At 41.9% G+C, this 21404-nt stretch overlaps 2 protein-coding genes and 1 long non-coding RNA gene across 15 annotated transcripts in view; 1 reads left to right on the top strand and 2 right to left on the bottom strand.

Moving 5' to 3' along the window:
* Window positions 1–1288: 1288 nt before the first annotated feature.
* On the bottom strand, window positions 1289–10977 carry GRPEL2 (GrpE like 2, mitochondrial). The gene is made up of 4 exons (XM_004008955.4): window positions 10873–10977; window positions 8492–8645; window positions 7320–7401; window positions 1289–4509 (listed from the first exon to the last, which is right to left on the bottom strand). The coding sequence occupies exons 1-4, from the start codon at window positions 10944–10946 to the stop codon at window positions 4145–4147; spliced, it is 675 nt and encodes a 224-aa protein (XP_004009004.1). The 5' UTR covers window positions 10947–10977; the 3' UTR covers window positions 1289–4144.
* A 100-nt stretch (window positions 10978–11077) lies between these two features.
* Window positions 11078–21404, top strand: part of LOC105606707 (uncharacterized) — a 108285-nt gene continuing 97958 nt past the window's right edge. For 5 of the 11 annotated variants that reach the window (XR_009600900.1, XR_009600898.1, XR_009600902.1 and 2 more), the window contains exons 1-2: window positions 11078–11157; window positions 17534–17580. This is a non-coding gene — a long non-coding RNA (uncharacterized LOC105606707). Of the gene's footprint in view, window positions 11158–17533; window positions 17581–19519; window positions 20360–21404 lie in introns of all 11 variants that reach the window. The other 6 variants (XR_006059988.2, XR_009600895.1, XR_006059995.2 and 3 more) reach the window with 2 other exon arrangements.
* The window catches only part of AFAP1L1 (actin filament associated protein 1 like 1), a 71601-nt gene continuing 64220 nt past the window's right edge, over window positions 14024–21404 (bottom strand). For all 3 annotated transcript variants that reach the window (XM_042250650.2, XM_042250651.2, XM_004008954.6), the window contains 3 exons: window positions 19032–19210; window positions 17116–17244; window positions 14024–15655 (listed from right to left, as the gene is read on the bottom strand). In XM_042250650.2, coding sequence (XP_042106584.1) covers window positions 15632–15655; window positions 17116–17244; window positions 19032–19210 — 332 coding nt within the window. In that variant the 3' untranslated portion in view covers window positions 14024–15631. The remainder of the gene's footprint in view (window positions 15656–17115; window positions 17245–19031; window positions 19211–21404) is intronic.

Genomic DNA, 21404 nt, shown 5'->3' with positions numbered 1-21404 from the left:
ACTATAGCCTACCAGGTTTCTCTGTCCATGGGATTCTCCAGGTAAGAATACTGGAGTGGATTGCCATTTCCTTCTCCATATCTTCCCAACCCAGGGATTGAACCCAGGTCTCCCACATTGTAGGCAGACGCTTTACTGTCTGAGCCAATTTTAGGGTCCTTGGTTAATTCTAGATTTTACAGCTGTGTTTTCTCCTGTTAGGAAAAAATTCTTCCAATCCCACACCATGTGTATCAGAGTTGTAGGACAAATTCAAAAAAGCTGTTTAAGAGGAAAAGCAAGGAGCCATAATTCTGGTGGCCAAGGTACTAGCAGTGAGACTGGGAGTGGGGTTGGGTGATTCCTTCAGTTGTTTATTGCTGCATAACAAACTACCCCAAAACTTAGTGGCTAAAGGTAACAATCACTTTTTTTGCCCATAAATCTGCACATTGGGCAGGACTCAGGGAGATCTCATCTGTTCCATGTGATGTCAGATGCAGATGTTCCACTGGGGACTGGAAAGTCCACCTTCAAAGTGGCTCACTAAGGTGGGTGGCAGGTTGGTGCTGGCTGTCAGCTAAAAGCTCAGCCATGGCCCTTGGTTCTACTCCACAGCCTACTTGAGTTGGCTCTTTGGCTTGATGGCTAGGTATCAAGAGTGAGCATCCAGAGACAGGAAGGTGTGGGTCAGAAACCAGCAGTGTCACCTCCCTATAATCTATTGGTTCAGATTCAAGGAGATTTCAAAGCTGTGTTTTAAAACCTCCAGTGAATTTGAGAATGGACAAGAGTACAGATATACTTACCAACTAGCTCTGGGATTGTGAGAAACAATGGATTATGGAGCCAGGGTGGGAAGAATGATGAAAATACAAAGCCAAAACTACAGGCAAGGCTGGCTACAAAGAGGGGCACTTAGCCAGGAGGCTGGGTATGTGGAAGCCAGTGGAGAAGCAGAGGTAAAGACAAGGCTAGGCCAAGGCTGGGAAGGGCACATGGAAGCAGGCGGCCACATGCCAGTGACTGGATTAAGAGGATGGTCAGAAGTTCTGTAGTTCGAGTAAAATGATTAAAGCATGTAAGATTATTAGAACCAAGAAGCAAGCACAAGAACATAAGGCAGTGCCAGACAGAAAGGCAGAAATAAACAGGAGTCCAGACTTAAGAAATATATAGAAATCAGAAGGAAGCAAGTCAAGGAGGTAAAAAAACAGTCTTGCCTGCACTGCATCCACTTGCTTGGGCAGTTGTGAGACCCCAAGTTCCCTCCACTGATTCTGGCAGACAGTGAATACATGAAACACAGTAATTTCAATTAAGGTTTATTAATGTTTCTGAAGATTATATTTCACCTGTTTTCTTTGATTTTGCTTTAGTGTTTAAGGATGTTTCTTCATTTATTAAATCCTTTGCCATGAAAGAGCACCATGTAACTTATGTCAGTACAAACTGAATGATTCCTTTATAGTGGTAAGGAAAATCCACCAAAGATTCATAAAATCCAAGTACTAAGACACCAAGGTCCCTCTTCACATGAGCCAAAGCTTCCTTACACATATCATCTACAAGCCAATAGTATCTTTTTACTTTACCATCAAGATGAAAATAATTAAGAGCGCCGAGACAACCTTATTTCTCCAGTCTAAAAATGTAGACTTCCTCAGTATAGTTTAAACAGACACACACAAAAAAACAGAAGTTGAAAGGAAAATAATTCACTGTGACTGATTAACGTACAATTATTTTTTTATAGTCAAGCACCAGTCTTCCCCTTCCCTTAGACTTTAGGCAACTATGAAAACATACAAAAAACAATGTGTATAAAAAGCAATAAAAATAAATATTTGAGGGCCTACTGTAATAGGCAATTTGCACATTTCATTTAATCCTCGTAATAGTTTGAGAATTGTAACTATTTTACAAACATGGAAGCAGGCTCACAAGAGTGAAGTGACTAGGCTGGGAATTATGTTCAAGTTGATGCTTACTAAGCATATGCTGCTCTGTTATGCTGTGCTGGCTCCTGAAAGCCTTTCAACTTTTTGAGATTCTGTTACCGCTCCAGCTTCTAAATTTATACTTTTAACTCTGCAAAACTACTGAATAATAGAAGAATCTAAAATTATTCTCAATCTACTTGCTAAAACAGGAGGTTGCAAAGAATACTGAAAAACTCAAGTAATCAGAACATTCCACATCTAAAATTATGGTTATTCTAATTCATTTGTAATGAATAGCTAGAGATCCAAGAACAAATGGGAAATCATAATTGCCTCACTTTCTTATGGTCACTATTTGTCATTCTCAAAGGAATGAAGGCAAAAAAAAAAAAGACAAATTCCCATTGTGAAATCTGACTGCTCATTACATTTACAGGATGTACTTAGTGGAATGCCAAGAGGTTCTGGTTTTAAAATCTCAGCACCAGTCTTGTTTGCATCTTAGAAGTATGTACTTGTTTTTCTAAGTGTCTAAATCTGGTGGAGGTGGCAGTACCCACTAGGGGATGGTTTTGCTGATGCCTATCTGTGTTGTGTGCTAGAACTATCTATGATGTCTAAGAGGCTGTTTCACCACCCCACAGAATGGGGTCATAGAGTTCTAGAAGAAATGGATTTATTTTATGGGAAAGTAACTTAAACCTAAACCTGGACAATCTGGACACCTAACAACATTTAATTGTCTGTTGGGGGTATATTTGCATGTTTATTATATGTTATGTTGAATCTTAAATACTGAAGTTATTATCTAGTTGTTTTTTACTTAAGTTCTCACTGAAATTTAGTTCACTAGTTTTAGAGATTTTTTTTTTGAGTCCAGTCCTAAAAAGACTATGTTTTCACACATAGTCTGAAGAAACTGAAAGGGTGAGATTAGATCATTAAGGCGGCTTCTAATATTAAAATATCTATAAAGATCCCCTTTCTAATGTTTGATATATACATCATTCATTCACTAACTCATTTACTGAATAAATTTTTTGTAGAACACTATCTATAAGACTGAAATAAAAAAATATACACATAGGCTCATTACCTCTAGGAGGTCAGTACATAAAAGGGGAGCTAGATGTTTACATGTGACATAAGTCAGATAAAAAAACTAGGATATAAAGCTAGTTAATGTAAGAGAGGTAGTGAATTGTGAGTACCCCCCCAAAAAACGCCCAAAACAAACAAAACAAAAACTCCAAGCCCATTATAACTAAATGAAGTGAGGAATCATAAGAACCTAACATTTTTTGGTCCTGACCACCTCCCTACCTAATCTAATCAAGGATCACAAGATAAATCTGATAAAGTGGCAGAGGATTTAAGCGCCAGTGGAAAGAGAAATTGTGGTAAACTACTTGCATAGACCAGTTTAGGTCATTAGTGGTTGGGGCTGCCTCAATTTCCCTGAAATGATTATACACCCAGGGAGGCTGAAAATAATTTGAAGACAACCCAGGCAAGGAAAGCACAAGGTTTCTTGGCTAGATTTGCTTACAAGGGACCTGGTATCTTGATTTCTTGCCAACCTCTGTCTTTCAAGTCTTTCCTGGGGCCTTAGCCTTGTAAATAGGATTTGAAAAGGGAAATGAGTGTGAATATGAAGTCCACCTGGCAGAAACTACAAGGACAAAAGACAGAAGAAAAATAAAATGAAAAGGGTAGGCTCTGAAAATCTATGTGCATAAAGATCAATCCAAACGGTTTAAATTCATACAGCTATAAAGCTTTATCATTTCAGTACCCAAATGTTAAACCAATCCCTACCACCTCATCTTCCCACCAAATTCAAGATCCTATTCAGTTTCTGTTATAGGGACCAGAAATGAACATTTAGTTGAAAACACATAAACACACACTCATTTCCACCTTTAAAAAAGATTTTCGACTGAAAGTCATCAGAGTACCAATTTTAAAATAATTTTCTTAAACACATTTTGATAAGGCCACAGGAACACTTGTCACATTGTTCAAATGCCCAATGGCAAGACTTCTGATGAGACCAAACAGGTCACACTAAATCAACAGATTATCTCAGAAATAAAGCCAATATGACTAAATCCAAAACAGATCACATGAAGTACCTCATGTACAATACGAACCTAGTTTAATAAATAAAGGAATCACAGGTGACTGCACTCTGGGAGAACATGCAGTTCCTCTGGGCCCATTCATAGTCTTCTTTGAGACTCTACTGCCACTTCCACCTGGGCAAGTCTAATGGTGCGGCCATGAAGCTTGTAGCCATCTTGCCTTACGAATGCCACGGTGCCAGGCTGCACCCCAACGCCAGCTGGCACGTGACAAATGAGTTCATGCTCATGAGGGTCATATTTGTCACCGATGGGTGTCATCTTCTCCAGGCCATGTTTGGCGAAGACACTTTTCAGCTTTGCTTCTAAAAGTGACAATCCTCGGAAGATCTTCTCCAGAGTGAGCTTCTGGTCTGCAGGCTCTGTTTCTTCAGAAATACACTCTGTAGTCTTCTCCAAAATGTCTGCAACCTCCACCAAATCCTTACAGAAACTCTGAATTCCTACAGAGAAACCAGACACTCTTACTGTTTGTGAGGAAATCACTGTTCTTCAGGGCAGATTTTGGGGAAGGCTCAAAGAGGTGGCTGGTATACTAGGTACCCCAGGCAATGCAAAGATTGCTACATGGGATTCGAGGATCATCACCAGTGATTACCCTTGCAACTGAACTGATGAGCCAACATTTCTCTTAGAAGACATATGACTAGGAAGCCGCCTAGGAGATGGGGATCATTAGAACCCAAGAACTAGGTAAGACTATGTACAAAAGGTTCAGAAACCTGTCTTTTTAAAACTTGACTTAGTTTTATATGCTTCTTTTATCTATGGGGTGAAGGACAGCAAGGCCTGGTATGCTGCAGTCCATGGGATTGCAGAGTTGGACGTGATTGAGTGACTGAACAACTCACCTTTAGTGAGTGTTCACCTTTACATATATTTTGAAAATTCCTGCCTGTCTCATTTGTGCTAAGGCATGCATTCTCAATAGGAAGAAGACGTTCACTGATGGGGGAATAATAAAAGAGGAGTTGACAAGACTGTGCTAAGGAGGAGTACAGGAGTGGTTTATTCTTGAGGATTAGCTAAACAGGAACAGGAAAGAAATATACTCCATAGATGAGGTACGTCTCTAAATGCCTGCTACAAAGTTATATCTTATTGTTTGTGAGGAAATCACTCTGTCTGCTGGAGACAGGCCACCAAACTTGTGTAATTTTTTTAGAGTCACATAAATTTTATAAAAGTGAACTCAGTTGTTGGGAAATCTCATTACTTTCAATGAAGCCTTCTTCATTTTTCTTATAGAAATGATAAGGAATATCATTTTTGTGTGTTAACACAAAAGCCCTGGTAAGAGCTGGTGAGGGCGAAGGACTTTGTTGATCTAGTTTTAACCCAGGGACAAGTTTAAGGCCCTGTATCAAAACATGCAGCCAATAAAAGAGATAATGACAGAGGAGAGATTTCCCAGGTACATACTGTCTGGATGGAAAGGCTGCAGTTTGCTGAGCCCTGATAGTTGGAAATACGTTACTGAAACTTGGATGAAATATCAGAAACACATTTGGGGGTCAGTACTGAGTTATTTAGGAATACAATTTCGGGGTTAGTATTTACTAAGAGTCTTGAAACATGGTATCTAAAGCACTGAATGAGAATCAGAAGGCTAAGCCAAAGGAATGGCGTTGGATAGGACACAAACAGAGTGAATCTCGTGTATAAAAAGCAGATAAAATCCAGAGAACAGGAAGGAGTATGAGTGATACAAGGGAAAGAAAAATAGATTACGGATCATGGATCAATGGATTCATATCTACATCTGACGTCAAATAACTTTTTCTAGCTTGCCTGTAAGAGGAGACTGGACTAAATAGTATCCAAGGGCCCCTCAGGCACTCCATTCTATGTGCAGTAAAAGTATAATGCTCCATATTAAATTGTGAGTATAGCAAGTCATCACAGATGGCCTTTTACCCTTGAATCTCTGTTACTCAATTAACAGTTTCATGAACAGATTTGGAACAAGATGTGGTACACTTAGGAAAAGATTTCTGAGAGACTTTGAAATGAACCAAAAAGATTATTCAATGCCATCAGTGAAAAAATAGATTTTATCTAGCACAGCCATCAGGGTTATCTGATTCCATGTGGTCTGAGAGCCTTTGAGTTGTAACTCAGCAAGTTGGCTTAAAGCTCAACATTCAGAAAACGAAGATCATGGTATCCGGTCCCATCACTTCATGGGAAATAGATGGGGAAACAGTGTCAGATTTTATTTTTTTGGGCTCCAAAATCACTGCAGATGGTGATTGCAGCCATGAAATTAAAAGATGCTTACTCCTTGGAAGAAAAGTTATGACCAACCTAGATAGTATATTCAAAAGCAGAGACATTGCCGACTAAGGTCTGTCTAGTCAAGGCTATGGTTTTTCCTGTGGTCATGTATGTGAGAGTTGGACTGTGAAGAAGGCTGAGCGCCGAAGAATTGATGCTTTTGAACTGTGGTGTTGGAGAAGACTCTTGAGAGTCCCTTGGACTGCAAGGAGATCCAACCAATCCATTCTGAAGGAGATGAGCCCTAGGATTTCTTTGGAAGGAATGATGCTAAAGCTGAAATGCCAGTACTTTGGCCACCTCATGAGAAGAGTCGACTCACTGGAAAAGACTGATGCTGGGAGGGATTGGGGGCAGGAGGAGAAGGGGACGACAGAGGATGAGATGGCTGGATGGCATCACTGACTCGATGGACGTGAGTCTGAGTGAACTCTGGGAGTTGGTGATGGACAGGGAGGCCTGGTGTGCTGCGATTCATGGGGTTGCAAAGAGTCGGACACGACTAAGTGAATGAACTGAACTGAAGCTGTAGAACAGTGACAGTAACGCAAATGATTTTTGTCTCTAGTTGTGAAAGTTGTCTGGTGGAGACATAGTTATTGCATTCTGGATATAGACCAGTTTTGCTTAGATGAAGCAAATTTTAGCATTTCTGATTGCCTATGTGTGTTCTTTTCTAAACATCTTAATGATTCACTTCACTTGTTCGTTAAACAGAATTGCCCACTAGAATGATAACTGTACATGCTTTAAAAATAACAAAAGTCTGGTGAAAATAAAGGCAAACATTATTTTAGCAAATGGTTCATTTTCCAACATTCCCAATAAGCAGCACAGAAAGCCTAGGGGAATAGAGGAAGGGTACAGTACAGGTTGGTTAAGGACCCAGATGTGTTTTTTGCTAAGTTCAGTGTGCAGAACTGCTAGTAAGTGCCCTTAAACTAAAAAATATTTTTATTATTAATAAATCTCTCACCAAATATCTTGGCATCTTCTACACATCTCTGGGTTCGCCTTCTTATATTTTCACTGTCAGCTACAGCTCTCTGGTATCTCACCTGAGCATCAGAAGCAAAGTCAAAATGATGAGAAAACAAATGCTTATTGGTGGAAAAGAAACTTTTTGCTTATTTTACAAATTTCACCCTTGGTATAGATTTTTATTAAAACAAACAAAAACATTAGGAGTTGTGTAGGAATCTTGTATCAACTACTCCAAATTCCCAGTCAGAGAAGCAATCTCTGTTTACAACAGTTCTGACAGGCTGTCATTTAGGCTGCCAGTTTCAACCCATAACAGCTGTTTTCAAGCTCATTATCTTCAGAAAAAGCTTTTTTTTCCCCATCTTCAGCCAACACTGCCACCCTCCAACTTTCTTTTGTTGAACTCTAGGACAACCAAGAGTAAGTTTTTAAAAATATGTCATCTTGGGACTTCCTTAATGGTTCAGTGGTTAAGACTCCATGTTCCCAATGCAAGGGACCCAGGTTCGATTCCTGTTCAGGGAACTAGATCCCACATGCTGCACATAAGACCCAGCACAGCCAATAAATATGTATTAAAAAAATATGTCATCTATTTGAAGGCAATTATTTAGCCTCTTTAGTCTTTTTTTCTTTCATTCTTATAATCCCTGGTTCCTTTCATTATTCTCATAAATCACACTTTCTAACCTCATTGCCCTTTCTGGGTGGTCCTGCTTTGGAATTACTCTATTTCTCAAAATCTGTCAGTACAGTACTGGCACATTAAACCAGACAGAGTCTGATTGGCAGAATAAAATGATAAATGACCACACTAATTCAACAAATATTTACTGAGTGTATACTACATGCCAGGCATTGTACCTCCATTGAAACTACCAAAATATCAGATATCTAAGTACTGTGACACACCAGGAAACTGAACAAAGATGAGTATCCGTAGTCGGCAATGTTTTTCAACTACTACAGATTATTTTGCTCAGTATATCTAACAAAAGGGAGTAAAGAGCTAATTAGAGGAAACTGTTTAAAAAACTGACTTAAAAAACTTTATGTGAATATTTAAGCCAGAGAGAGGATGTGACTACAGGTAACATAAACAGATAACAGAAAATATGATATATATTTCAGACTATATGAACAGATAATATAAAATCTACCTACTGTTAAATCTTGGACTTCCTTCTCCAGTTTAACAGCTTTTAGCTTTAAGGCTCGTTCTGCAAGAGAGGGTCTCAGTTCATCAGGGGGGTCCTCAGAATTGCAGTCTTCACCAGCGGTTCTCTGAGTGGCAGTGCTGAAAGGATGCAGCCATCCCCTAGCCATGACAAACAGCCAAAGTTATAACAAAGTTCAGAGACTGGAATGCTTCCCAGATTGACTCTCTCTAGACAAAGTGCTTTCAGTTTCAATAAGAACACAAACACTTATAATGTGCTTGTTAAGTGCCAGACACAGTTGACAAGATTTTATTAAATCATCTTTTCATCTCACAATATGGGAGATAAATACTATTATCATCCCTATTTTATAGATGAGAAAACCGAAGTTCAGAGAGGCTTATGCCTTGCTCAAGATCACATAGTTACTGTTGAATCAGGATACTGAGCATCAGGCAGTAGAAATAGCTGGAAGTGGGGACACAAAAGTCAGCAAGAGAACATCAAATTATAGTACCTAGAACTAGCAGGACAATGCCAGAAGCAAGAATTGAAAACAAAAAGCCATACAGTTCAGGTTCAGTCTCTCATTTTATAAATGGGGAAAATTAACCCCAGTAAAGGTACCTTATCAAATGGGAGTGAGGCCTAGAATTCTAAAGCTTTCTTGATATACAAGAAAAAAAAGCTTGTAAAGCTTTTACAAGCTCTAAGTAAAAGGCTTTTATAGAAGAGAATTTGCGTTAAGAGAAAATGAGTTGGGAACTTACCATGTAAAATCAAATCAATCAAAAACTTACAAAACATTTACTGTATGTTGTGGACTGTGAACAGGTGAATGAAATAGATTATATAGATATGTAGTTCAGTTTACATAAACATTTTAGAATAGGGGTTTGTAGATCTGGATTGCAGCAGTTTTGAAACCCCTGTTCAAGGAAGTTTCCATTATACCTCCTGGGTCCTCATAATTTAATATGAAGTAAAACCATCAGGAAAATCTGTGGGTGCAAAAGGTCTTTAAAACAAATAGTTTATTTATATAAACTGGCATATACTGAAGAGTGGCCACTAAGGTGAAATCTAAATGAACGCTTAGTAGGGGTAAAGGAGTTTAGTTCAAGAAAGGGAAGAGGGAACCACCAGTATAAGTGTGTGGTCAAGATTACTTATCTTTCATGCTGGTACTGAATTCAGTTATTATGATATAATCTTATGTCAAATTATACATGATTACCAATTTTTAGTTCAGAAAATGTGGTCATCAAACAGGGTGAAATAGATCCTTCCTCCTAAAGTCCTAAAAAACAACATTTATCCAATTAAAAATAGGTCAAAATATCCTCAGGGCCAGTTGAAGGGAACATGGCTAGGGCCCAAGTCATGAGAAAGAGGGAACTCGTGGTGGATTTATTCAATTGCTACTCTTTCAGAACTGGAGTGGGGTAAAATTTTATTAGAAGGAACCATTTTGCTCCCCATCACTTCCCTACACCAAAAACTGCCAAAAAGATTAGGGAAAAAAAGCTTGAAACCCAGAATTATACCTCTCACCCTAGTGCTGGGTCAGGTGTGTTACGGTAAAAAGGCGACAAATAGTTATGCAAAATTTTCGGATTTCACCGTGATTTACTTTTCAGAGATCCAACCTTACCCATCCCCCTACTCATCAATTTTTATTTTTTCTGGTAAAGAAACTGTGAACAGGGAATCGTCCCTGAGAATAACGAACGTTGGTCACTAATTAAAAGGGCCGATTCTACAGCCCTGACTGGTTTTCAGTCTGAATTCCATCACTTCATGAGTGTTTAAAGTTTGGAGACGTTACTCAAAATTTCTAAACCACAGTTTCCCCCAATTAAACGGGAGAATAAAAAGAACTACCCATAGTTCTGCAATCGGCAATAAGTGATCAAAAAAAGCTACTGCAATCGATGGATAAAAGCAGCAACCAGAACTTAAACTCCTGAAGGCAGGTGGAAGGGCCGTCTGGCAAAGTCCAAAGCCCTCCATTCAGTTACAGGAAAAGTGAAGCTTAAATATTGGTTCCCCACTATGTTCATACAGGGTGCTAGGAGAGAATCCCAGTCCACCTGTAGGCACCAAAGCTGGAGAAAGGGGCGGGAAGGGCACGTCCCCAATTCAGTCGGAAGAACAATTCCCACCTCCGAGGGCGTGACCTCGGATCTTCCAACGTACCTCGGCCCGACAAGGAGGCGCGGCTATGAACCTCAGTTTCCCGCTCTGTAAGATGGGGCCGTGAGCGCCCAGTTGTAGCGGCCGAGAGGCTAGAGAGGTCTCCTCGTCCTCCAGCCCAAAACTGCCCCTTCAGATCGCTCGTCTCTCATTGTCCTCAAGTTCCCAATCCCCACCTGCGTCGCTTACCTGCTCTCGGACGCGGCATGGACGGCCAGGGGCTGCATCCGCCGACGGACCGCCCACAGGACCCTGGCGGCCATGTTCCCACCTCGGCTTGCGGAAGCAGCGCATGCGCACTTGCTCCAAATGACGAGCTATGCTCACTTCAAAAACCACGCTTCCCAGCAGCCTTCGCGGGCGTTTTTCTCTTAGGGCCCCGGATGGTAACGCCACTTGTCGGGTTGCTCCTGTGCTGTTCCCTACCCGGTCTATAAGCAACGCAACGCTTCCGGTCCCTGGCGTGCTCCACGGGTAGGTTGGTTTCCTGTGGCAAGGGAGTAGGCTCAGTGCTAGGCGAGGAATACGCGGCGACCACGGAGAGTAACAGTTGTGCCCTCAAGGAGCTTACATGAAGTTTTACACAAGGTGCAAACACCATATAAGGTCAAGATATGGCCCTTATTTAAACGCGAGCGGCTTGGTGTTGCGGAACCCTAGAATACGATATGACCTAGTGTAGGGCGTTTTCCCAGGGGAAATAACGTTTGAACTGAAAGCGGAGTAACGAGTAAATGAAAAGAGAAGGCAAGTGGTTCAGGTAGAAGGAAACAGCATCTGCAAAGTCAAAAAGGAGCGCCTTGCGAGTAAGGGACTGAAGTACTGGAGGAGGCGGAGGAGCAACACAAGACCGTGGTTAGAGCCAGGGCCTGTGAGGAATTAGTCAAATCCTGACCCTCATCTCTTGCCACTCACGCTCCCTTCTTTCGTCAATTCCCCCTTCCCCCTTGACTTACTGTGATTCGAAATGTGTGATTTTTTTTTTTCTCCTCACTAATGTGTAAACTCCAGTAGGGCAGAGATTTTGTTTTCGGTCTGTTCATATTTAATAAACAGTGGAACAGTGCCTTAATATAGTTGTTCAAAATCTTTTTGTCCAAAGAACTTCAATGTTACAGTACCATTACGTGTTTAACGGGTCACTGACCGTAGTGTGGAGGAGACTGGGTCTAAGAAGTGGGGAGACAAGCTCTTGGACGGGTCCATGCAGGGAAGGGGTGTGTTCTGTCCTGGGATTACCTCACCAGAGAGGCGTTTGTAACCACCGGATCTAAAGTAACTACTATTTTAGGTATATCCAGCAGTTTTTTTTGTTTTTGTTCTTAGTGTAAGCTTCATGAGAGTGTCTGCCTTGTTCACAGCTGTGATTTCTGACATCTAGTACAGGGGCAGGGGAGCCTGGTGGGCTGCCGTCTATGGGGTCACACAGAGTCGGACACGACTGAAGTGACTTCGATACTGCTGCTGCGAAGTCACTTCAGTCGTATCTGACTCTGTGCGACCCCACCAGGCTCCTCTGACCTTGGGATTCTCCAGGCAAGAATACTGGAGTGGGTTGCCATTTCCTTCTCCAATGCATGCATGTAAAGTTGCTTCAGTCGTGTCTGACTCTGTGTGACCCTATGGACAGCAGCCCACCAGGCCCCTCTGTCCACAGGATTCTCTAGGCAAGAATACTGGAGTGGGTTGCTATTTCCTTCTCTGGTAGATGCTCTAGTATTTGCTAAATGAATTAATGAAGTTGGATGGTGTCAGTGGAGATGGGAAGAAATGGATGAATTTTAGAGAGATTTAGTATGGAAAATGACAGGTTGTGAGTTGTGGACACTTGGAGTTGCCAGACTAGTTACTGGATAGTCCTTAACGTCAAAAAAAGTTTTTTAAGGAAGGAGGAGTGTGCCTTCTTCTGAATCTTCACCTTAGCGTGGCTCGTTCGTACTGTAGCTATTTGAGCCATAGTTTTTCTCTGCTTGTTTGTGAGTTCCATAAAGACAAAGCTGGAGTCGCCTTATATTCTATCCAAGGCCTGGCTCAAATGTGTTATAATCAGCAACCTTCTGTTTCCTTTTGACCTTAGGAAAACAAGGGTTAAGGAGTCATCATGATTCTCTTTTACATAGGAGAAAACAGGCTCAGAGAGGTTGGTGAACCTGCTCAAGGACCCCCACTGAGGATACAGTAATACTAGAAATCTGATCATCTAAACGCTGTGCAGTACTGGGGAGGATGGAGCTTCAAGTCCATCTTAGAACCATGGCCCTACACTTCGAAAAAAACCAACCAAAGTAGAAGTGGCATCCACGCTGTAGCCATTTTGTTAAAACGTCTTGTAGCTAAGTTACACACCAGGCGTGCTGCATCCACTCATTAGGTGCGTGTGTGCTTCTGAAGGCTGCAGTGCAAAAGGAGGAAGGACAAATAGAAGCTTGGAACCAAGAGGACGGGGATTCTAGGGTCAGACTCCATGTATTCAAATGCCAACTCCACCACTTCTTAAATGTGGACTTGAGTAAGTTACCTAATTTCTCTGGGCTTGCATTTCCTGAACTGTGAAAACTGGGATAACAGAACCTATCTCACAGGGTTTTAGTGAGATTAAAGGGAAAATACCTAGAGAAGTAATTAGCACCAGGTTTTGGCTACATAAAAGGCAAAAGTAAAGTGTGGAGCCCTTTGCTCAAGATTAACTGAGTGGATAACAGAGCAATAAACCAAGCACTGCTAAGTTACTTCAGTCATGTCCGACTCTGTGCGACCTCAGAGACAGTAGCCCACCAGGCTCCCCATCCCTGGGATTCTCCAGGCGAGAACACTGGAGTGGGTTGCCATTTCCTTCTCCAATGTATGAAAGTGAAAAGTGAAAGTGAAGTTGCTCAGTAGTGCCCGACTCTTAGTGACCCCATGGACTGCAGCCTTCCAGCCTCCTCCATCCATGGGATTTTCCAGGCAAGAGTACTGGAGTGGGGTGCCATTGCCTTCTCCGAGACCAAGCACAGAGCCCTGCTAGGCATGGGGCTCTGTGACTGCACGGGCTGTATGTCTTGTAAGCCAGTCATGGCTAACAGTACCTGATGCGTCGTGAGTGCTCAGTAAATGTTAATTATTAATTTTGTAGGGTAACCCCTTCAAAGAGTGAAGATCTATTGTGGGAAAAGGCACTCAAAATAACTAAAAATAACTATAGGAAAGAATGTGACACACATCACATACACAGTTGAATTGCTGAGTGCCATTCCAGGATCTATGTTTTAAGGAAGAACATTGGCAGTGCAGCTTATGTGAGCTCCACTGTCATTGAAGACACTCAAGTGGAATCTGGATGAAAGAGGTTAATTATGGATTGGTTGCTTTTTAGCCTTTAATGGTTGTTAAAACCATGTGAAAGTCATTTCTTCAGTGGAAAGGACGCAAAATTTGAGTCAGATGTTTCTTATCTAGCTAATAACCACTATGGCTGAACCTTTCTATTTCTTGGACAGTGTGCAAGATGCTTCCTGTGTGTTATCTCATTGAATCCCCCCAGTAGTCTTGGGAGAAAAGTAGTGTTGTTAACGTGGTTTTCACAGGTAAAACTATCAGAGGTCAGAGTCACAGCTGGTAAATGGCAGAGGTGGAGCTCAAGCAGCCTTGTCTGGATCCAGGCTTATATTCCTCATATATAAGCCTCATATTCCGCCGCTGGCAGATGGGTGCTTCTGGTCAGGTTATTTTGCTTGCTTTGGTCTGCTGCTTCCTCAGAGGGTGATACAGTTTGGGTGAGGCTCAAATGTGTAAAGCTTAGGTAAGTAAAGTGAGTGCAGCCCAGAGTGTCCAGAGGCTTCTCTAGGTTTTCCTTTCTTTCCCCTTGAGTTAACCTTTGAGCTTCTGCATTTATGGTTTTTATCTTTATTGGAGGGAAAAGTGGTAAAGGCCTGAAATGGGCCTACAGTGTTGAGAAAGTAACGAATGGCAGTTAGAAGACTGCCTGGGACTTGAGGTCCTTGCTCTTCTATAAAAATATCAAATGTTTATAAACGGTTTAGCACTCCTGTGGCATAAATCCTCTTGGTTTTCTGTGATAGGTTTACTTGATAGTAGGGTTGAAAGGGTGGACTGGTGGGTCTCTAAGTGCAAAGTAAGGTTAAAGACATAAAGAGTATCACCTGGATTTCTAATCATAGCTCCCAGAGCCTGATTGCCGTATACATTAGGTGGGGAACTTCACTGATAGCAATGATCCCATCTTACAGTGCCTGCAACATTCTGTGGACATTAGAAACCTGTGCTTCTGAGTAGCACTGTGAGCTTAAAATATTTCAGCTGCTGAACTTCTTGGCCTGCTAACCTCCTCTGTGCCAGATCTCTGATTTGAAAACACTCAAATCTGGGATTCTAGAATCTGTATCATGAGGAATGATTGTAGAATTTGCATAATCTCTGTAGTTTTTGTTCACTTCATGCGAGTAGGGATAATGGTATTGATTTTTCAGCCTGTTTTGCCTAGAGACTGTCAGTAATGCCCAGTGTGAATCCATTTGGCACAGGTGTTGTCAGATGATCAAGTCCCATCTCTGTACTGCACAACCGATGCCTCAGGACCTTCCTTTTTCCTATGGACTGGGAATGGGGTGCTGAGAAGGGGATGGAATGGCTTATTCACATGTGCTTTCATTTTTCTTCTTCAGAGGGGAAGGCAAAGACATTCAACAAAACCTTTACAACTGTAGAGATTTCTGTCTCCCTCCTTCCCCATTTCCACCCTCTGTAGAGTTATAAGGATGCCTTCTAGTTCCCTCTTCTACTTCTTTTCTTCCCATATACCCTATAATCATGCAGACAATAAAGGCTGGTCTTTGGGATGGCCAGAGAGTTTGGGCTACTTCCAGTCTTCTGATGTCTCCTTGTGAAAAAGGCTTCGCCTTGGATGGACAAGGTGTTATTTCCTTTGGATGAAATCCTCATCTTCTTTCTAGGTCTTCTTCATTTCCCATTCCTGAATAACAGAAAAACAGGGAAAAAATTGGTTTGTTGAATATTCGGGTATAACTTGCAGGATGAAAACAAGGTAAAAACATCCTTGATTTCTTTCTTTTCCTTATCTTTCACATCCTCAGCAGCAAATCCTTCTTCTCTACCTCCAAAACCAGCTACTTCCTATCACCTCCACTAGACTTTTCTAATCTCTCATCAAAATTCTCCTAACTGATCTCTCTATCCCCTCATCCATTTTCAACATAGTAGCCATAATGGTCTTTTAAAAATGTAATTCATACCCCAGAATTCCTTGGTCCAAATTTGCCAATGACTTTTCATTATGTTAGAACAAAATCCAGAGTTCATCCAGTGGCCCATAAGGATCAAGGAGAAGCAAACTCTGGCGCATGGACCAAATCTGGCTCACTACATATTTTTGTATGACCCATCAGCTAAGAATGGTATTCAGATTTTAATATTTCAAAAAAAATTTTTTTCATGACACCTGAAATTTATGTGATAGTCAGAGTTGTGTTCATAAACAAAGTTTTACTGGACACTGACATGTCAGCCACTTCTTTACATACTGTCTATGACTACTTTCCTGCTATGATGGCAGAGGTGGGTGGTTGTGAAAGAGACCGTGTGGTTCACAGAGCATCAAATATTTACTGTCTGGCCCTTTCCCAAAAAAGTTTGCTGATGTCTAGTCTAGGTGGTCTGGCCTTGGGCTGGTTACTTCTCTTATCTCCTGTCCTAATGCTCAGGTATTTGTTTTCAGGACCACACTTTCTTATCTGCAATTTTGAAACCAGACAGCTGAGACCAGAATCTTTTTCAAATGTTTTGGCACAGATTCAGTGGCCTGGCCTGACCTGATATGAGGTCATTTGAAGTCTTTGTTTAATGTGCTGTGAATGTTTGTGTCTTGCTATAGAATTATCAACATGTTTGCTTACAGAGTACCTCCTGAGAACTTAGGGTTTTTCATCATACATAGTATATGCACCACATTACCTTTCTAAAATTCAGAAAGTTCTGGAACACAGCTGGCCCAAAGTTTCAGAGGTAGAATTCCCCAAGTTTCACTCCAGTCTCATGGAGTGAGCTGTTGACTTGGAACTGGAAGAGATGGATTTGCATCCCAGCTCTCTCAGTGATGCCCTGCATAACCTTGGGCAAGTCCCTTTACTCAGTTTCCTCACCTATTAAATGGGGCCTTTCTTGTCTCAAGACATACTGTAGGTTCAGAAACCAAAGCTTGGTAGAATTATGTATTAAGAAAGAGTAAATAGGTTCCAAAGGAGATTTGAGGGTCTTGCTTTCTGAGCAAAGTTTATGAGTTTTACTGCATGGATATATTGGCAATTCTCTGTCTTCCTCACTAGCTGTTTTTTTTTTTTTTTGTTCTTGGTGAGGTTCTATAGAAAGGAAGCTTCCAGGTCTCTGAATTTTGATTAGCCAAACCTGTCGTGGTACCTTGGCTTTTTGTAGCACCCTTCCTTGGTTGGAGTTTATGATGGATGGGCTCCTCTTCCGTAGCTCAGAAACACAATTGACAGGGAGAGGTTGCTCTGCGGCATTGTTCTGGGGTTTATTTGCAGTTTCCTGTTGATGACAAGAGATAGTTACACTGGTGAGGTCTAGTACTCACACAGCCTGCCCTTCAAAGAATGCAAGTAGAAGACGTTGTCCAAATATGTCAGCCTCAAACAGGGTAAGCGGTGCAAATTACCTGAGGGTCTTGGAGTAAATTTATGATTAAATGACTAAAGTTACTAAAGTTAAAGTATCTGAATCCTCACTGTGCACCAGACATCGCATAAATCATCATAGTTCATTTAGCCTTTTCAGTTATATATAAAGCTGATGCTTATTATGTTGTTACATTTTACAGATAAGGAAAATGAGAAGGTCAAGTCACTGCTCAAGGCCATAATGCTGGTGAGTGAGACAGCTGGGATTTAAATCCCACAGTCCTGTCTCTTAACCTCTCTCCTGCATTCCTTCACGTTTTTTACACTGCCTTTATTCCTTAAAATTTTAAGGTGATTGCTTAGTATCTTGCTGGGTGTAGTTCCTTGAATGTGACATACCAATAGTTAAGCCTGTAGGGAATTTAGAGAAGACTTTCTCCAAAGGCCATCACAAGGATCAAAAGTGGATGGAAAAGCTCTGTGGAATGTGAACATCAGGGCATGCTGGTGGGAGGAAGCATCTGGGATGGGGGAACCACTTCTACTCCTCCAGCAGCCCTCTGTGATTCTCAGAAATTGTTTTGTCCCTGGCCTCTAAGCTTTTCTGTAGATGAGGCTGGAAATGACCCCATGGAGAGGAAGTGTAGGAGTAGAAGAAACTGCTCTGGCTTCTGAGTCATGAGGTGTGGCCTGACCTTGGATGGCAATAGGAATACTGTTTCCTTGTCTAAAAGCAGGTATAAACATTTATTCATTTGTCAAGCATTTATTGCACTTCTACTACTTTTCAGATATATCTATTCACACACAAATTGTGCCTAAGTGCCATGAAGCAGAATAACAGATGGGACTGTTGGTAATTTAGACCAATGGTTCCCAAATGGGGACAGTTTTGTCCTTCCTGGGGATGTTTGGCAATTTCTGGAGACACTTTTGGTTGCCATAACTGAGCATGGAACTCCTGGCATCACATGCGTAGAGGCTGGGGATGCTACTAAACATCCTACGTGCACATGGCAGGCCTTATACAAAATTACTAGTAGTCGTGCTGGGGTTGAGACACTGATACAGACTGAGGTCACTGAAGTTCTCCCTGAAAAAGTCCCATTCAACATGAGGGTTGCTGGAAGCATTAGAGACAACGGATGCAAAGCCCTGAGGATAGGGCCTGGTACACAGGGGATCCCAGGAGGGGGTCTGTACCAATGGCTAAAGCAAGCCTCTGGAGTCAGACTTCCTGGGTTTGGAATCCTGTCTCCCATTTAGCTGAGTGACCTTGAGCATGTACTTCAACATCTGAACCTTAGTTTTCTTGTCTGTCAGATGGGGTGAATACACACAATATTGCCTCATTGGACTGCTGTGAAGATTGTGTGAAATCATACAGGTTAAGACTCTGCACTAGCCTGTGGTAATTTATCAATACAAGTTTGTTTTTATTCAATATAGTATATTATCAATAACCCCAAGGCCACTTTTAAGATTACATTCAGGATAAAAAGTCAATTAGTGGTGCTTCAGTGGAGAGAACACAGGCCAGAGAACTTGCTCCAAAGAGTCCTCTTCATAGGTGTGCCACTTACGACATGTTCCCTCTCAGGGTTTTAGCTTTCTCATTTGTAAATAAGGATAGCTCCTACCCATCAAAGGATGATCATGAAAGCCTGTAGCATGTGAGGGGATTAAGGTGCAGCTCACCCCACTCTTGTTCTTGCTGTTGACGGAGAGCCCCAGGGCTGGGCCCCCTGCCAGTGACTGCTGCAAGCGCTCCTTCACAGTCACCAGCCGCAGCTCCAGGTCGATCCGGTGCTCCTCCTTGGCCCGACACTGAGCTTCCAGAGTGGCCAGAGCCTCTTCAAGAGCCTTTAACTTGGCCCCTGTGTCCAAAGACATCTGTGAGAAATAGCTGAGCCTGGCCAGAAATATCAGGAAGTTTGGCAGCCCCTCAGGCCATAACCTGCCTTCCCAGAGGGCCTTTCTAGCCTTACTTCTGGTTAAGGGATGGACGTGGGCCCTGCAGTTCTAGCTCCGTGCTGGGTTCTGTGGTCTTTATCTGCCCACTATCCCATTTCCCCATTCCCCTCTCTTTCCCTATAGATTGAATGGGGTTGACCTCACTTCCAGTTTAGGAGATTGGCACGTAACTTAGACCTGGCCCATAATTGTATCTCATTTTCTGGTCACAGAGGTTAAAGTGAATCCTGGAAGAAACACAAGCTAGAATCAAGATTGCCAGGAGAAATATCAATAACCTCAGATATGCAGATGACACCACCCTTATGGCAGAAAGTGAAGAGGAACTAAAAAGCCTCTTGATGAAAGTGAAAGTGGAGAGTAAAAAAGTTGGCGTAAAGCTCAACATTCAGAAAACGAAGATCATGGCATCCGGTCCCATCACTTCGTGGGAAATAGATGGGGAAACAGTGTCAGACTTTATTTTGAGGGGGGCTCCAAAATCACTGCAGATGGTGATTGCAGCCATGAAATTAAAAGACGCTTACTCCTTGGAAGAAAAGTTGTGACCAACCTAGATAGTATATTCAAAAGCAGAGACATTACTTTGCCGACTAAGGTCCACCTAGTCAAGGTTTTTCCTGTGGTCAAGAATGGATGTGAGAGTTGGACTGTAAAGAAGGCTGAGCCCCGAAGAATTGATGCTTTTGAACTGTGGTGTTGGAGAAGACTCTTGAGAGTCCCTTGGACTGCAAGGAGATCCAACCAGTCCATCCTAAAGGAGATCAGCCCTGGGTGTTCTTTGGAAGGAATGATGCTGAAGCTGAAATTCCAGTACTTTGGCCACCTCATGCAGAGTTGACTCATTGGACAAGACTTTGATGCTGGGAGGGATTGGGGGCAGGAGGAGAAGGGGACGACAGAGGATGAGATGGCTGGATGGCATCACTGACTCGACGGACATGAGTCTGAGTGAACTCTGGGAGTTGGTGATGGACAGGGAGGCCTGGCGTGCTGCGATTCATGGGGTCACAAAGAGTCGGACACGACTGAGCAACTGAACTGAACTGAAGGTGCTTATGGGGCCCATTGGGAAGAGAAGCCTTTCTTCTGGAGTGGCTGCGTGGACTGTGTGAGGGCTAGAGTTATGAAGCCTTTATACCACCATGAGGGACAGAGAATGAAACCAAAGTAGGGAAAGGCAGAAGCAAGAATTAGAGAAATATGCTTCCTGGTGACATCATTTAAGTCCCTGGACTTTGCTATACCTGCTCACTTAAATTATGTTTTTCTTTTCATTTCTAAGCTGGTGAGATTTCTTACTTGTAACCAAGAATCAACACAGGGCTTTACACTGATCACAAGACCTTGCTAGGATTTTGCTGTTTATTCAGTTTAAGCAAACAAACAAAGTCCTGTGTTAGGATTTCGTTTGTGTCAGGAGCTGCTTTGGATCTTAATAAGTTTAAAAATTAGTTCCATTGTTTGCCCTGAAAGAGGTTGCACTGGAGGGTTTTCTGGTAATTGTGATTCTTTTTATTCATTTATTCATTCAGTGAATATTGAGTGCTTGTTAGGTACCAGGCAGTGTTCTACGCCCTTGAGATATATTAGTGAACAAAACAGGGAAAGATCTTTGCCCTTACTGAACTATAATTGTGTGTTTATATGTATATGTATGTATGTGAGAGAGAGAACAATATGAATACAATAAGTAATCTATTAAAAAGTTATATGCTATAGAAAACAATTGAGCAGGACAAGTTGGACAGTCAAGTCAACCTGCTTCAAACCATAGTTCTGACTCTTAGAAAGTTCTTTATATTGAAACCAAACTGTCTTCATGTGTCTCCTTCCCATTGATTCTGGTTCCTAGCCACATAGAACAAGTCATTAAGCCAGAAGTTCTCAGTCTGAGGTTTGTGAATTCCTAGGCAATCTGTGGCTCTGGGTGCACTTGAGCTCCTGAAATTATTTGCAACATTGTGATTTGTGGGGGTTTTCTCCCTTAGGAAAGGGTCTGTAGGTTCCATCAGATTCTCATGGGGCTATGTGACCTTGGACATATTTTATATAAGGATAGGACCTCCAGTTCCCTGCAGCATGTTCAGAAACCTC

The sequence above is a fragment of the Ovis aries genome, chromosome 5 (genome assembly GCF_016772045.2).
Source record: "Ovis aries strain OAR_USU_Benz2616 breed Rambouillet chromosome 5, ARS-UI_Ramb_v3.0, whole genome shotgun sequence".
NCBI classification, from domain to species: domain Eukaryota; kingdom Metazoa; phylum Chordata; class Mammalia; order Artiodactyla; family Bovidae; genus Ovis; species Ovis aries.
Note: the sequence above shows the minus strand (reverse complement) of the source record. Positions and strands in the feature narration are given on the sequence as shown.